The following is a 15,456-nucleotide window of genomic DNA, read 5'->3' on the forward strand; positions in this document are numbered from 1 at the left end:
CGGACACCAACAACAGCATTGTATAAAATATCTTTAAAATGGCGGCTAATTTGGATGAAAAGGCGGCGCTAGCCCAGGCAGATGTCAGTATATTATCTTTTCTATGATTAAGTTTGTTTTAAATTAGTTCATTGGTTATTGATAGTTATGAAGGAATTTAGCTATGTAAAAGAAATCCAAGGATCTCTTACTATTGACTACCCTCATAAAATTATATTACTTATCGTTTACGTTTTCATCAATTTTATTTATTCTACAAGATATATTTAGATGTTTCTAGATATTAGCTTTAATCCAGATAATATAATCATTCATAATAGATATTTTTTGGAACTGTCATATTAATGTAATCATCTCAGTATTTTTGTTTTTTGATGTTAATTTCAATGCATGCATCATTTTCAGTGCATTTTCATGTTCCTTTTTTAAATGTACTTATTGACTTTTCGTCCCATTACAGGATGCAGTCAAATCACTTTTCCAGTTCAGAGATCACTATTTTGAAACACACGGGCTAGAAAATGCAAGGCAAAAAGCATCAGATTTGGATAAGACCCTAAAAGAGACATTAACAAAACTAGATAAACTTCAATGCAAGTCTTGTTTTATTGCATATTGTTTATGTTGTTACAGCCTGTATTATTTTCTGAAGTAATGATAAGTAGCATGCAATTGTTAGAAAGTATTATCAAACCTCTTGAACAATGAGTCTGATTGCTTTGGGATGAATTTCATTTGGAAGTTACTGTAATTATCTGTAAATATAAACTATGTTATACTTGAAAGCAATTTCAAAGGCTGAGCAGGCAAAACCAAGGACACTTATTAATTTGATTTAGAAAAAATTAGTTCAATCATATTGATCAATCCTCACATTTTGCTGCAATAAAATGAAGATAATTTTGATAGTTACCTTGTCTGAAATTTTACAATCATTCTTTTTTAATAGTCTGTATTGACAACAAGGCCTCGTACTTTAGCCTTAGAGGGAAAGCTTTAAATGTTGTTGCTGAGTATGACTCACAAGCAGTAGACTTCTTATCAAAAGCAGTCAAGCTTGATCCATCGTTAACAGAAGCCTGGAACAACCTTGGTGAGTGCTACTGGAAAAACAAAGACATTGATGCTGCAAGAAATTGCTTTATGTGTGCTTTAGCTAAGGTAATTATCATTCAGGTATTTAAATATCGAAAATGTATGTACAATGTTGACAACTCAGAGAACTTAACCAATGATAATTTTGCAATACTTATGGACACAATCAGAAATGAAGAAACAATCAGAAATAAATAAATCAGGATCAAAACAAGACATTTAGAATGGCTTTTTTATGGAGTGTCCATTCTCCTGGAATGGCTCGCCAAAGACAAAAGTTCAGGCTCATGATTTTGACATACTCAAAAAAGGTTGGACAAGCACTTAAATGATCAGCATTTAAGAATGGATTTTCAAACTAAAACTGACTTTTGTGATAATTTCATTTATTTAGTTTTTTATTGGATAAAATAAACATGAATGATAGCTACAGCATAAATAAGTATATTAAGCAAAATTGCAATAAAGATAAACTTTCTTTCCTCGTTTTAATTTCTAACAATGCCACTATAGAAGTGACCAAATTCACCTGAATATAAACTAAAATGGCAATTCTTGCAGATGATAAAGATGTCTTTGCTATATTTTGTAAATAGGATTATTAAAAGTAACTTCTTTAAGAAACAATCCTTTATGAAACATATATACAGAAAGTGAGAAACCCCTTTAGAGAAAAAAATTTGAGATTTAATGGATTTTAGACATAATTTCATTGGATCTTTGATTAAAATTGAACTTCATATTTGAAAGTCTCCTTTTGTCCTCAATAGTCTGTATACAAGTTTTAATTTTTATAGCAGCTGAACAATCCCATTGATTTTGCTTTATCAAATCTCTTTGACTTTTTTCAGAAAAGAGACAAAGTAACTCTTAGAAATTTGTCTATGGTGCTGAGACAAATTGGAAAAGGTAATTTCAAATATTCATGAAAGCTGAATTACAAATTTCATTTGTGTTAGGATGTAGTTGGAGCTTGTTAGGATGAGTAAAAAGTGAACTCTTCCTGTTCTATCCTTATAATATTGTCTGTGTATCTCCAAGTTAGAAACTTGATAGTCAGGAGCAATTTTTACTTGATTATGATATAACAATATGTTCATTGAAGGACACAATGAATAGTACAATGTATTAGAGGCATCATATTAATATAATTGTATTTTTGATAATGCTCAGATTTTTCTATCCATTTTTATCATATTTTGATCAAGATAATTTTTCTTTGAATCTAGACTCAACAGAGATTTTAGAAAATGTGAAAGAAAGTGTGAAAATTGCCAAAGAGGCAGTGGGTCAAGATTTTTCAGATGGAAGGTCATGGTGTGAGTAGCCTTTAAACTTGCTGCATACTTCATTATGAATATTCTTACAATGCAAAAAAACAAATCTTATGTCATGTCTTGCTCATATCCTCCTCTGATGCTCATGGTGCAAAACGTCTTGACTACAAAAGAAGGCTAAATCTTTTATACTTACAAAATTTATTTCTCTAGCTAAAATATTAAGAGGGCGACTGGCCTGTTGAGGAAGACAACTTAACTTGAAAAAAAAACCAGTATTCCTGCTAGACAGGAAAGCAAGTAAAAAACTGTCATATTACCAAGTCAAATTTCCTTAGAATATTTTTTAATTCAGTTGTAATGCCCAATCCTGGTCTAATTTTCAATGCAATCTCAAAGGTGTTTTAACTTCACAACTGCATGAAATTTTTACTGTAATTTGTACTGGAATTTTCTTATGCCCTGGTAGTTTCTCACACAATGACAGCTATCTGCTAATATGAACTCACCAACTTTGTTTTTTCAGTTGTTCTAGGAAATGCCTACTTGTCATTGTTCTTTGCTGGTGGACAGAGCCCGAGTTCCTTGAAACAGTCAATGGCAGCATATACAAAAGCTGTAAGTAATATTGATATTACTCTACATTTTTGTTGTCTCAACAAGAAAGGTTAATTTTGAACCCTGGGTGAGTGTACACATTGGTTGATACCAAAGACATCAAAACATCCATCCACACACTGTCAACAGGACTGAAAATGATGCTACTGGCTAATGAAGGCTTTTGAATGGCTTATGACTTAGAAGGTACAACCAGGTTTTTGATGGTGCTGTATTGATTATTTGTTACTTCTCTCTTATGCATGGACCTCCACCTTACAGTACTGATTGCATTGCCTACCTAACACACTCAAGTTACCTTTTTTCATAGGAGAAAGATACAATTGAACGAAATAATCCAGATTTACATTTCAACCGAGCAATGGTAGGGAACATTTTTATAGAAGCAACATTATTCTTTTCAACTACAACTTTTCAACTATATCTTATTATGAGAAAATCTGAGTGATGCTTTGCCAAGAAAAAATATTACAATGATGCTTACTTTGAAACAGAGTTGGTAGCCTTCCACTGAAGAATTGCTTAGCCTTCCACTGAAGAATTGCTATGCTATGCTTTTGTAGGCATATAGATACCAAGAAGAGTATGCCTTGGCTTTGGGTGGTTTTGAGAGAGCAGCACTCTTGGACCCACAATGGGAAGACCCCAGAGATGAAAAAAGGAAACTAGAAAGCTATTTGCGCAATACACTTGAGTACATAGAGGGAAAAGTAAGCATGTATCAAGTTTTCTATCATCCTGCCATAGATTTAAAATTAATATGTACGTAGTCTCAACTAGTGATATTAAGAGAGAAAAGTCATGGCCAAACAATTGAACTTTTAATTGTCAGTACTAAAAACATACAATATTTTGCTGTTTTTATGTCTTTGCCAGGGCAAATAGCCATGAAAATAAAAACAAAACTGAACAATTTTCACTGTGAACAAATACAATGATCCACTGAGTTTGTTTAGTAAAGACAGAGCAGTGACCACCATCTTTGAATATATTTTTTTGGGGTGGCCAATGAAATCCCCCAGTACACTGGACAAGCATGTTGGGAGTTGTGCAATAAAAAGTTAAATTAAATAGGCAGGGACTGAACTGACAAATGACCTGGTAAAGCTTCAGGGTTTTGGGGTGTCTAGATTTCTTGCTAGAGAATTGACACATAGCCATATGACAAGTACAAATGAATAACTGGCAATTATGTCTTGGATCAAAGAATATTTCCAAGATGAAATTTCGAAATTTCCTCTTAACTTCATGTTTTTCTTTCATGTTTTTCTTTCATGTTAAATGTCAAAAGCTCTGTGTTCTACCACATTTTTGTGGATGTTTTATTAATACATAAAGCTGTTCTAGCCTCCATACAAATCTCACAGAAAATGCTGTGATGCTTTTTCAGTGAGAATACATTTGCTTCTGTAGAAAAACAAGCAAAAATAATTCTTGTATCCATTACAGGGAAAACTCAAAGCAAAAAAGCTGCAGAACCTAGTTCGTTCTCTCAAACCATCTGATGCTGGTCCTTACAGTGGTAGTGAGTACACAAGTCCTGCTGGTAAAACCACCTCAATCACACAAGTAACGATAAAAAATTTGGAGAGAGAAGTAAACACAGGAAAAGTCATTATAGGCAAAGTGGCAGCTGTAATACCATTTGAAAATCCAGTACCTTTGTAAGTTTGTGGCTTTTTATTAAGCACCAGACAAATCATCAAAGATTTCACCAAGCAACAAACAGCGTTTAACTTTCATGTTCTGTGGACAGTTTAGCAAACATGTTTTGTGAAAATAGTCGTGGTTGATAATTTTCAGTTTTTCCAAAGTTTGGTAAAATGTTTGATGCCTTTGATCTCTCTAACTAACAAATTGGCAAAGTATTTTGTTCCCATTGTATGTCCCCTTTGCCAAAATATGTTAAATAATTTCTACTAACTGATTATCCAATTGGGCACGCCAGTTATCACATGGTGTGCATTTCTTTCTCCCATTCAGGCACTTGCTATATAATTATTTTTGTGGGGAAATTTCAAATACCTTATGCAGCCCCTCGCAATACTTAAGAGGAACAATGGTCTTTTGTTTTAAAACAATGGGGAATGTGATGTCATCTCATTAAAATAATATTTGACCAAGTGTCTGCCCCTGGCTATGAGCCATATTTGACTGACAACCTGGCACCCGTATGACTTTTAGTTCTTTTTCTCATCTAAAGCCCATTTGTGCTTGTTGATGCTGACATGGAGTGCATTGGTGTTACTGTCTTCAACTTGGTTGCTGGCAAAGGTTTCAATGTTGGGGATTCTATAGCAATACCTGAACCATACGTGCAAGAAACTGAAATCAAACTTGAGAGTGGTGAGGTAAGTTAAAGCCATTATCAAATTTGCCTTGATATAAAACTTCAAGATTTAAAGAAGATTTAACAGTGTCTGTAGTATTTTGTGGTTGATGAATATGGAAAATGTCATTTTTTCACACTCTCGCATGTATTGATCAATTGCTCAATATTCACTTTGTTGTGCTATTTTGAATGATTTTGGTAAATAATGTGTGTGATTATGTTAAGCATTTTGCTGGAACAAACATCCAATTAGGTCAGACTTTCTTTCTTGCAGATGCTCAAATTCAAAAGTATAAGAGTTGACAACCCAGTAGTAATGGCGGTTAACAAGAGAAAAATTGGAGCAGATAAGTTGGCCTTTAGCGTCCTCTCTGTGACAAACAAAAGCGACTGATGTTTCTGGTCCATCACTTAAAGAATATCACCATGCTGGAAGGGTCATTCAGCCCTTTAAATGCTCGGCAATAAATTTGTCAGAATTGGAAAGCAAGCTACCTCCTGCAGGTTAATTGATAATCATCCGTTCCCAGTGATACCCAGTTAGGAATTTATTTTAGACATTCAGTTTTTCACGAGAAAAACTTTTTTATCACAGTTTGCTTCATGGAACTATAAAAAACATTTCTTACCTGTTGTTAAGATAGATTATTTATTTGTTAAGATTTTCCTTCTATAGAAGCTAGTTCATATAGTTAAAGATGAGAATAACTAATGTAAAATTATGGTCTTTGTGCTTTGTCAGGAAAAAGAAAAGTTCAAGAGCACAACGGTAAATACCTTTCATTTTATGTACTCTGTGGTCAAGTTCAGCATTGGACTTTCTACTGCATCATTTGATAACCTCCCTCCAACTCATAGCTGTGGAGTCATGATATTTTTAGACTTTAATGCTTTTGGAATCAAACAACTCAAGTTAGAATCGTGTAACTAGTGTCAGTTTGTTATTCTTTGCTTGACAAACATTAATGTTGACATCAATGTTGGGGTAGACAATCTTTTATGGGTTATCAGTTTAGCTTTTATGAGTAAGTTTTCGATCAAAATCAGTTGTCATAAAATGTAGATAACATATTATATTTATTCGTGTCATTGTACATAAAATTGTTTGCTCGTAGTTTAAGGTTCTCTTTTCATTGTCTTCTATTGTTTACAATTTTAAAAACCTTTAGCAGGTTTAGGCCACGTCATGGTACCATCCTTCGAAGAAACCCACATTTGCATGATGATTGCTACATGATAATGGAACTCTGAGTAGCAACTTAGATCCCTTTTTGTACACATCAAAGCATATGCTGCCCTGTGCATTATTCTGCAATAGAACTGTCTATATAATGACAAATTTGTTTCATAAAAATTACTCGTGTGGTAATACCTCAAAAAACTGAAGAAGCAGATCTATCAGAGATCCCAACATGTAGATAAATTTTAGATGCAAGGGTCGTATTTGAGAATGGTACCGAGCTGCACAGAAAGCTTGTGTTTTATCAAAATAAGATAATAGAACAGTTCTATTGTGTTATCTTTGTTTTATACATATCATGAACATTAATTGATCGGCCAAATAGACAAATGACTTGGAAAGTTTTACAATCAATGCAAAATGTGCAGAGCTCAACATAACATTTCCTTCCTCTCTCTTGTTAAATAAGAGATGTTTTTCGTGTGACTTGTCTGATATTTAAGCAAACCATCAACATTATTTTCTTGTGAGGGAACAGAAATGAGAAATGACAATACAAAAACAGGCGCAACATTATTTTTCAGAGTGAGCTTCGGTCAGCATTTCAAGTCAATTTAAAATTGCATATTTGGTAAAAAGAGCTGTTCTGTTTTTCATTAGCATTGTTAAGAGTTTCATAAATGATGTTTAGTGCTTTGATGCAACGACCCAACAAACTATTTGTCTGTTAAAGAATTCTTTAAACGAAACATCATTCAGTTATAATCAAACATAACAAGTAAAGCTAAAACCTTTTTATTTGAAACATACATTTGAAAAACATACCAAAACACACCAAAACATATCACGCACAAGAAAATTTTTTCTTCAACTTTCATAATGAGATTAAGCTACTTTCACAAAACAAATTTTTTGCTTTGAAGAGGCTTTTGGCGAAAAATGAAGTGGAAAAGAATTGAAATAAAGTTAAAGAGTGGTTTTGGAGGTTTAAAATGTGGCTGGGAGAGTCGATTATAGAGTCTAATACTCGCTGAAAGCAAAATGTTGGTACAGATGGTGACAATTAGTGCAAAACTCCGTGAATTAGAAAATTACAGATAATTTTTGCACAGGGACATGTTTTTTGTCATCCCTGAATTCCTCTGGCTACGGGAAACGAAAGCAAATTCTACATTCTAGAAAGATACGACTCTAGTAAGCTATTTCTTACCAAGAAAATGACCATGAAAAGTCAAAGGAAAGTGGAAAGTGAGGCTGTTTAAAAGTATCCAATTGAATGACTTCAAGCCAACAGAAAATGCACTAATTCTATATGACATTGTCAGCTTAGGCTGCTGTGAATTTTATTTCCTTGACGCATGGATACCTAACAGTATTACGAAGCACCAAATTCAAAGCAAATATAGCCTAAGACATGCTAAATTGGCACGTAAACTGCTTCAATCACGTTTGCAGTTTCTTATAAGAAACATATCTATTGATTCTAAAACATAACATACCCTATGAGTTTTTACCGCCTTTAAACATTTTTTCAGCTTCTTTTAGTCTAGGGTTGTATTCATAAGTAACTTCGCTGGACTCTTTCAACTGTTTTTTATATCTAGCCTCCTTCTCTTTTTCCTGATACTTGATCAAAGCTTGCGCCTGTGCATTCTTGTAACCTGTAATGATGATAATGAGCTTTCACTTTCTGTGAAATAAAGGGGCTAGATGGGTAGAGGGGCTGGATGGATAGAGGGGCTGGATGGATGAAGAGCAGGTCTGGCCGTCGGAGGCGAGCGATAGCTCGCGCTCGCCTCCACACTCCCCTCGCAACCTAAGGTGAGCTATGAACTGCTCTCCTATACAGAACATGAAGGGAGAATCGCTCCCCTAAAATTTCCATTCGTTTGCCATGTTCCTATCCAGAGAACCCTGAAAACGTACAAGGGTTAATTGGTTTATTTTTGTAACAGCCATTTCTCCCGTCATTGCATTTTTTGCGATTGACTTTTTGCTTGTTGGGCAGTTTTTGTCATGATAGGCATGAACTTCGATCTATTTGGAAAAGGATAGTTAAGAGAAAGGTAGGTTTGTAGCGATTAGAACCTTTCAATCTTAAGAAAACAGGCATATTTTTGGAAGGAAAGTCGAAGAAATTGGTAGGAACTGTAGATTGGGGGATATAATAAGATGGCAGGTCCCTTCCAGCAATAGAAACAAAACTATCCCTTTAAAGAGAACAGGGTAGTCTGTCTTGCAGATCAAAAACGACAACCAAAACATGGAATTCCACTTTCTAGTGGCATTTACTGAAAAAGCCAGATTGGGTGAAAAACTATAAAGGCGACATGTTTCACATTATTGGCAAAGCCTGATGATCGTCCCATCTAGCAGTTTGTGAATCTATCTACTATATAAACACGACAGACCGCTTTTGTATAGACAGAAGGAGTTTGTTTCACCTTAGGATTCCGTGGGTAACATTTTCAATAGGAAAGCAGCACTGATTGGACAACCCCAACAGTCATATGCTTACGTTTTCTGATTGGCCTATTTCGATCCAAAACTGGGTATTTTAGCGAAGAAGTTTTCCATCTATGTTCTGACGTTTTATACTCTGAACAGTGCTAGACGTTTAACTTAAGTTTGTTTCAAAATTTGCTCTTCAAAGCCATTTTCAAATTCTGTACAACAAAATGATTGTTTGGCAAGAGAATTTTTGTTTTTGTGTTGTACCAGCTTTACATGAAACTGAAAGAGTCTGTTCTTTTAAATACTTCAAATAAAGGGGGTGCCTAAGTCACGGTTAAAGCAAATACAAATTGAAAGAAGTAAAACAGCACACTCCTGACTGAGGCTATTAAAGGCAACCGACAGATACTAAAGGGGCTTATTAAGTCATCTGTTAATTGTCTTTAAAGTACATTCTATGTGTTACTGATTTAGCTCGCCTCAGCAAATGAGGGGAGCGATTCACAGCTCACCTATAAGAATACAAACGGCCAGGCCTGATGAAGAGGCTGGGTGGAATGGCAGGACAATAGTGGGCTTGGATGCAGTAGTGGTGTGAAGAGGACTGAGTGGGTGTAGGGGCGGGATGTGCAGGAAGAATTACCAGGGATGGGGTGAAATTGGTAGAAAGGAGTAGAATTTGTAGGAGGTAGGAGATAAATAACCGATTAAATGGTAAGGGTGGAACAAGTAGAATGGTTGGGGAGGGTAAATGAGCAAAATGTAGACAGGGCCAGAATAAGTGAAAGGGCTGGATGTTGTAGATGGGCTGCAGGGGGTAAAGGATATGATAGGGGTAGAGGAGGCAGGGGGCTAGAGAAGAGGCTATTACAGGTACTAGCAGACATGGTGATGTGTTTTAGATAATTGTTCAGTAAAAGCTGTCCTTTATTGAGATATTTTCAAGTCTACCCTCAAACGGACAAATGGTCCCATCTTGTGTTGACAGGAACAGCCTTTCAAATACAGAAAAGTTGTGAGGAGTTCGATTGGTTCACAGTAACCTCATTTCAATATGCCAGTTGGTCTAAAACTTATCCCCACGTTTTCATCATTTCAAAAGTTAATCCATCCAGGGAACGTGTTGTAAAAATACATCTTGATTAGTCATCAGACTAGAAAATTTGAAAAATAAATTTTAATTACCTTTTCTCTTTTACATTTAGTCACATTCATATTAAATACAGTTATCCCTAACGAAAATTCAAAAATTTCCTATGCATGTAGCTAGCTGCTATCAATTTTCTTATTCGATATTTTTTTATAAATCTTCCACTTACCAGCCTTGAAATTATCCAAAAAGCTTCCAGAAGGCGTTTTCTCTTTCGCAATTTCTGGCTCAAGATCAGGAAGATCAACCATTTTACGGATAGTGGGATGCCTCAGGGCGAGTATTTGACCAACGGAATAGACATTTGACGTCATCCAATAAATAAAAACAGCCTAGGACGAAGGATGATCAAACTTTACTTATTCCTCCGAGACTGGCGTGCTTTGCTTGAATTCCTTTCCCATCATTACAACTGAGTCTATCGCAATTTCATTTGAAACTGGTGTTAATATATAATTAATATAGTATACTTGAATAACGAAAACATACCAATCAGAAACTGCGATGAAAAATTTTAAAATTGATAATACAAAGGTGAGTGATAGTGGTAGCTGGTGACAATGTTTAAAGGGTTTTATGATAAACTGTAAAACAAGTTAAAAGAGAGGAAAACAAACTGCTGGGAATTTTGCTGTAAGAGGAATCAGCATGAAGGCCATAAATCTCATCAAATATTTTGTCTTCTGCATTTGCTCGGAAGAAATGCCCATTTCAGTACCAAGCTGTGGGAAAAAGCAACACAAATTGTCAAGAATATAACGAGATGCCTTGAGGACTAACAAATTAATGTATTTGAAGATAAAATGGAAATAAGAAAAAAAGCATACTATGATACTCTTCATATGGCAATACTCAGAGAATACATAAAAGATAATGACTACAGGTAACAGAAAATTATATCCAAGCATAGATCGACAGTGACTAGCCGAGACTCTTTTTACTCTTGGATTCTTCAACAAGGTCTTGGATTCAACAACGAGAGGTTAGCGGCCGCTGATTGGTCACAAAAACAAAGGACCAATCAAAAGCGCTAATTTTCCTCTTGCGTTACTTTCGATGCACATCCGGATATAAACCTTATTAAAACGACAATATCGGTTAGCACATTTAGAATCATGAAAATTACTGTTTACTAGTCTGTCATAAAGTGATCGGTGCCATATCGGCAGAGCTGTACACACAGTTGGCTGTTGATAGCATTAAGCGTGAAAGTCGGAGTAACAACTTTCATATATAAACAACCCTCATATAAACATGAACATATAACAACAACGCTTTAAGATGCAGTGTATGCAATATGATACTTCAAAATATCGGAATAGAAATGCCCAGTATGATTTATAGCAGCTGTGGACAGCATACTGCTGGGTGCCTTGTTGATGAAAGAGATCATTGATCAAAAGCTAATGCATATAGATGTTAAACACTCACCTCAATTGTCAATAACATTGTAGTTGATGTCAAAATTGGTAGGACAAAGTAGGGGTCATAAGCAGTAAGGTTGGTGAACCATAACAAGCCTCCGGTGCTCATAGACTCTACAGGGAGCTGAGCCATCTTCCGCAATGCAATGAAGAAAGACAGGAACAAGGGAAGTTGAACAAGAGGAGCAATCAGTCCCTGAAAAAAGAAAGAAATAATTAATAAACAGCACCAATTTGTTTACAGTATTATCCTGGGTAAACAATAGGCATTTGGTATTGACATAATATTCACATTACACAGAAGGTATCAATCTCCTAAAAATCTTACTATTATCAAGGTTTTTGATTCTACAACTAATAGATATCGAAAATGACATATTTTTGACCATAATTCTGGCCTTTTATACCCTGAGAGTGTCAGGCAAAAAGCTCAAGTATGCTGTAAAATGTGTGCTTTTTCAAAGCCATTTTCAAATTTTGTACACTAAAAAATTGCATGTCAAATTTGGCACAACCATTTTATGGATTTTACAGATTTAATTGCAACTTTTGTCACATCAAAATTTGAAATTATGCCTTTTAAAAATTTGTGAAAAATGTGCAACAGAATCAATAAAAATTGAAATAACCTTTGCTACAACTAATTAAAACTTTATGTGAAATATCTAGCCACTTGAAGATACAACATCATTTTGATTTGCTTGTCACTCCTCACTCTGTTCTACACGTCAAGAGGTATAAGTAGTTAAAGGGAAGACAGGAAGTTGCTTATGGATACCTAAATATTCCTTTTAATATATACATAATTTCAGTATTTTAATTATGCTTGATGATCACAAAAAGCATGAAACTTGGAGTTGCAACCTAGTACCGTCTGGTTCTAAACATTGTATCAATCAATTGATAAAGCTGCTGAAATGAGGCATTGTATATAGAAGTACCTTGTGCAAATTCCCTAACACTCTGAAACCAAATACGTTGTAACACAAATCAAATTCATACACAATTCAAAAATAACAATGTCACGAAAGAAAGGAACATTGAATGGTTACAAAAACATATGCAATTTGAATAGAAGACAGCAACTGATAAGACTAAGATTTTTCACTGAAGTTTATTTGCAAACCTTCAAAGGGTGACAGTTGTTGTCCTTCAGCAGTTTTTGCATTTTCATAGCAGCCAATGACTTTTTCATTGTATCTTGGGTGTTAGCCAACTCACGCATCTCAGCCTGGATAACATCAAGCTCTGGTTTAACCTTATTTAACCGTGCTGTATTTACTTGTCCTTTCAATAACAGCGGCAACATGAGGGTTCGAAATACAACAGTACATATTGCGATAGAGCCCCACCATGGCATTCCTAGGTTAACATGAAGAACCTCTAGGATTGACTGAAGGAGTCCTACTGGGGTGTATGCACATAGGCCTAAACTTGACAATGAAGGTTCTGCTGCAGCAATTATGTCTTGTGTAGTCTGTGCTGCACTTGCTAATGTTTCAGGACTAAGAAGTTCTGGTATTTGCTGCATGCCTGTTGGTAATACCTCATCTAGAGTCGCAGATGACGTTAGCGGGTCTAAAGCACTTTCACTTGCTTCACCAGCAGATCCAACATCTACAATACCAATTCATTCTAGTTAGATTAACAAGAAAACTTGTCACCTTCAAATGCAATTTTGCACTTTAGCTACTGAAAGAAGATAATGAAAAATAAATATTAAGATTTTTTAAAACAGAAAAGACAAATCAAGTTCAGAGAAGAATATGACAACATAGGCTAACCGGTGCTGACTCCTCCTCCACTTGAAACTGATGATGAGTTCAGACGTGCCCCACCCAACTCCAATTTTGCAACTAGCAAAGCACAGACAGCAGAATTGTACGGTGGAAACGCTGTGATGCGAACATGGTCAAATACTGTTTTCTTCTGTTGGTTGAAGACATTCTGAAACACTCTTGGTTTCCCAGTTTCTGTATGAAACTAAAAGTAAAAGAATTCTGGTAATTTGTTATTCATTGATACTGACACAAAATTCACTTTGCAAGCAAGCTACTGAGAACCTTACACTTCTTGATTAAATCTTCGAAAATTTTTGGAGCTGACAATGAGTGCTTACTTCACTAAGCCAAACTGAATAACCAGGGAGAGGTTTAAGTTAGACTGAGGCATTAAAACAAATAGGCGTTTAAGAGAGGGTTGGACTCAACTATTTCACCCCCTTGTTCTGTGCAAGTCTTCTGACTAAAGCCATCATATTCTTTGGTCTTTTTATATAGTCCACATCGCAATTGAATCCAGGGCTGCATTTCTGTCTGTTTAGGCTCTGGGCCCAAAGTTTTTTGGGGCATCTTAAAATATGCCAAAAAACATGTGTCACCTGTATAATTTGGCATCCTGCTAGCATGGACTTTTATGATCAAGGCCACAATATTCAGTCAAAACCAAACAGATAAATATTACCTAAATAGTTTTATGGGTAAAAACATTAAAACGCATCTAAATTTGTCCAAACATATGCATTTTGGTACAATCCCAATAAATCTACCCTTGCCCTTATGATCCATGATGCAAATGTCTTTTGTCTTTACTCAACTGCTCCAAACTTGCGAGTAATTTGATTGGGGTCTAAAACTCTCAGAAAATCCAAATTCGCTGCCTTTTAAGGCAACAACATGCTCTTGTGACATTGAGGACTTTAGTACACACTTTTCCTTCACGCTGGAGAAACTTCTTTCACCAGAGAACTACACAAGGCAAATTGCACAAAAATTCCAAAAAGGGGGCTGGGCCATAGAAGCCACACCCATGGTTGCATTCTGCATTTGTGTTAAAGATTATCTGTTATGTACAAAAATTATTCACTGACCTTTAAAGACTAATAGAAATTGCTCATAGGAAAATCAATAGCATGCTTAAAGGCCAGTCTGCAAAGTAGGCAGAAGAATGCGCAAGGTCAGGATAGTGCTGCTTGCCAAAATTTTCTGATTGAACACCAATTTTTCTAAAGCACTATTAAAAAAAACTTATATTTGCCTGCCAAATAGATAGTAAAGAGAGGTTTTCATGCAGAATGTGGCATGAATGAGCACTGCATGCACGAGACCTTTTCAAGATTTGTCATACTCTGCAGACTCTGCAGACTGACTAAAGGGTTAATTCACCATGTTCCAAGTTAATTATTTGCTCAAACATACCAAACCAAACATATACTGGCCCTTGCTGAAGGGGTTGAGCCCCCCCCCCAAAATATATCTTTATTTCAGCAAGGGCTCTGAGCTGAGCCACCCCTCCATGGCACCACTGATTGAAAACTAATTCCCAGGCCTTCCCCTTCCCCCTTGATTCGTGAAGCAATTTACTGGCCTTTTGCAAAATAGACTAAGGACAGGCACCTTCTGCTAGAGGGTTTTATGCTGAACCAGCTGATAAAAACAACATCCACAATAGTTTCAATGGAAACTATACCCTGACCTGAATGAAGAAATTACCCATTCCAAAAAATCAAAAAATTTTAATGAACTGATTTACTTGAGAGTTTTCAGAGTGCATTGCTATGTAGATTTGTGTGATTTTTTGACGGCATAAACCCCCTTCAACTCTATTCTAACAATCTCAAAAATTCAAAACCGACTCATGTTAGGTCTAACTCTTCACGTTCAAAATTGCCCCGCGAATAATTTGAAGTTTGGCCTGGAACTCTTCCATGCAAAAATTGAAAATAAATCCAAAGTTAGATTCAGCATACCTTTTTATGAGAGCCATTTTTGGAGCCATTGAATGAAAACTTTGCTTGTGAGGTTCTAAATCTTGTGAAATTGGACCGGCATCCGCCGAATGCACGTGAAAATGATCCCACCATCTTGATAGTGTTCTATGATCAACAGCAGCAACATCAAAAAGTACTCCATGTAACGAACACTCTG

General features: G+C 35.6%; 2 protein-coding genes across 2 annotated transcripts; one reads left to right on the forward strand and one right to left on the reverse strand.

Annotated features, from left to right (window-relative positions):
• The first annotated feature begins 10 nt into the window (after window positions 1-10).
• Window positions 11-7,820, forward strand: LOC135691284 (tetratricopeptide repeat protein 5). Its single transcript, XM_065209100.2, has 11 exons — window positions 11-83; window positions 461-593; window positions 950-1,161; window positions 1,947-2,004; window positions 2,325-2,414; window positions 2,899-2,990; window positions 3,301-3,354; window positions 3,554-3,700; window positions 4,440-4,654; window positions 5,194-5,341; window positions 5,597-7,820. Exons 1-11 carry the CDS (start codon window positions 39-41, stop codon window positions 5,714-5,716), a joined length of 1,314 nt encoding a protein of 437 aa, XP_065065172.2. The 5' UTR covers window positions 11-38; the 3' UTR covers window positions 5,717-7,820.
• On the reverse strand, window positions 7,076-15,439 carry LOC135691283 (mitochondrial inner membrane protein OXA1L). Its single transcript, XM_065209099.2, has 7 exons — window positions 15,279-15,439; window positions 13,315-13,513; window positions 12,657-13,147; window positions 11,538-11,726; window positions 10,724-10,828; window positions 10,276-10,438; window positions 7,076-8,163 (listed from the first exon to the last, which is right to left on the reverse strand). The coding sequence occupies exons 1-7, from the start codon at window positions 15,390-15,392 to the stop codon at window positions 8,003-8,005; spliced, it is 1,422 nt and encodes a 473-aa protein (XP_065065171.2). The 5' UTR covers window positions 15,393-15,439; the 3' UTR covers window positions 7,076-8,002.
• Between the last annotated feature and the right edge of the window lie 17 nt (window positions 15,440-15,456).

Source organism: Rhopilema esculentum, chromosome 4 (assembly GCF_057945365.1).
Source record: "Rhopilema esculentum isolate cy_ngs chromosome 4, ASM5794536v1, whole genome shotgun sequence".
NCBI classification, from domain to species: domain Eukaryota; kingdom Metazoa; phylum Cnidaria; class Scyphozoa; order Rhizostomeae; family Rhizostomatidae; genus Rhopilema; species Rhopilema esculentum.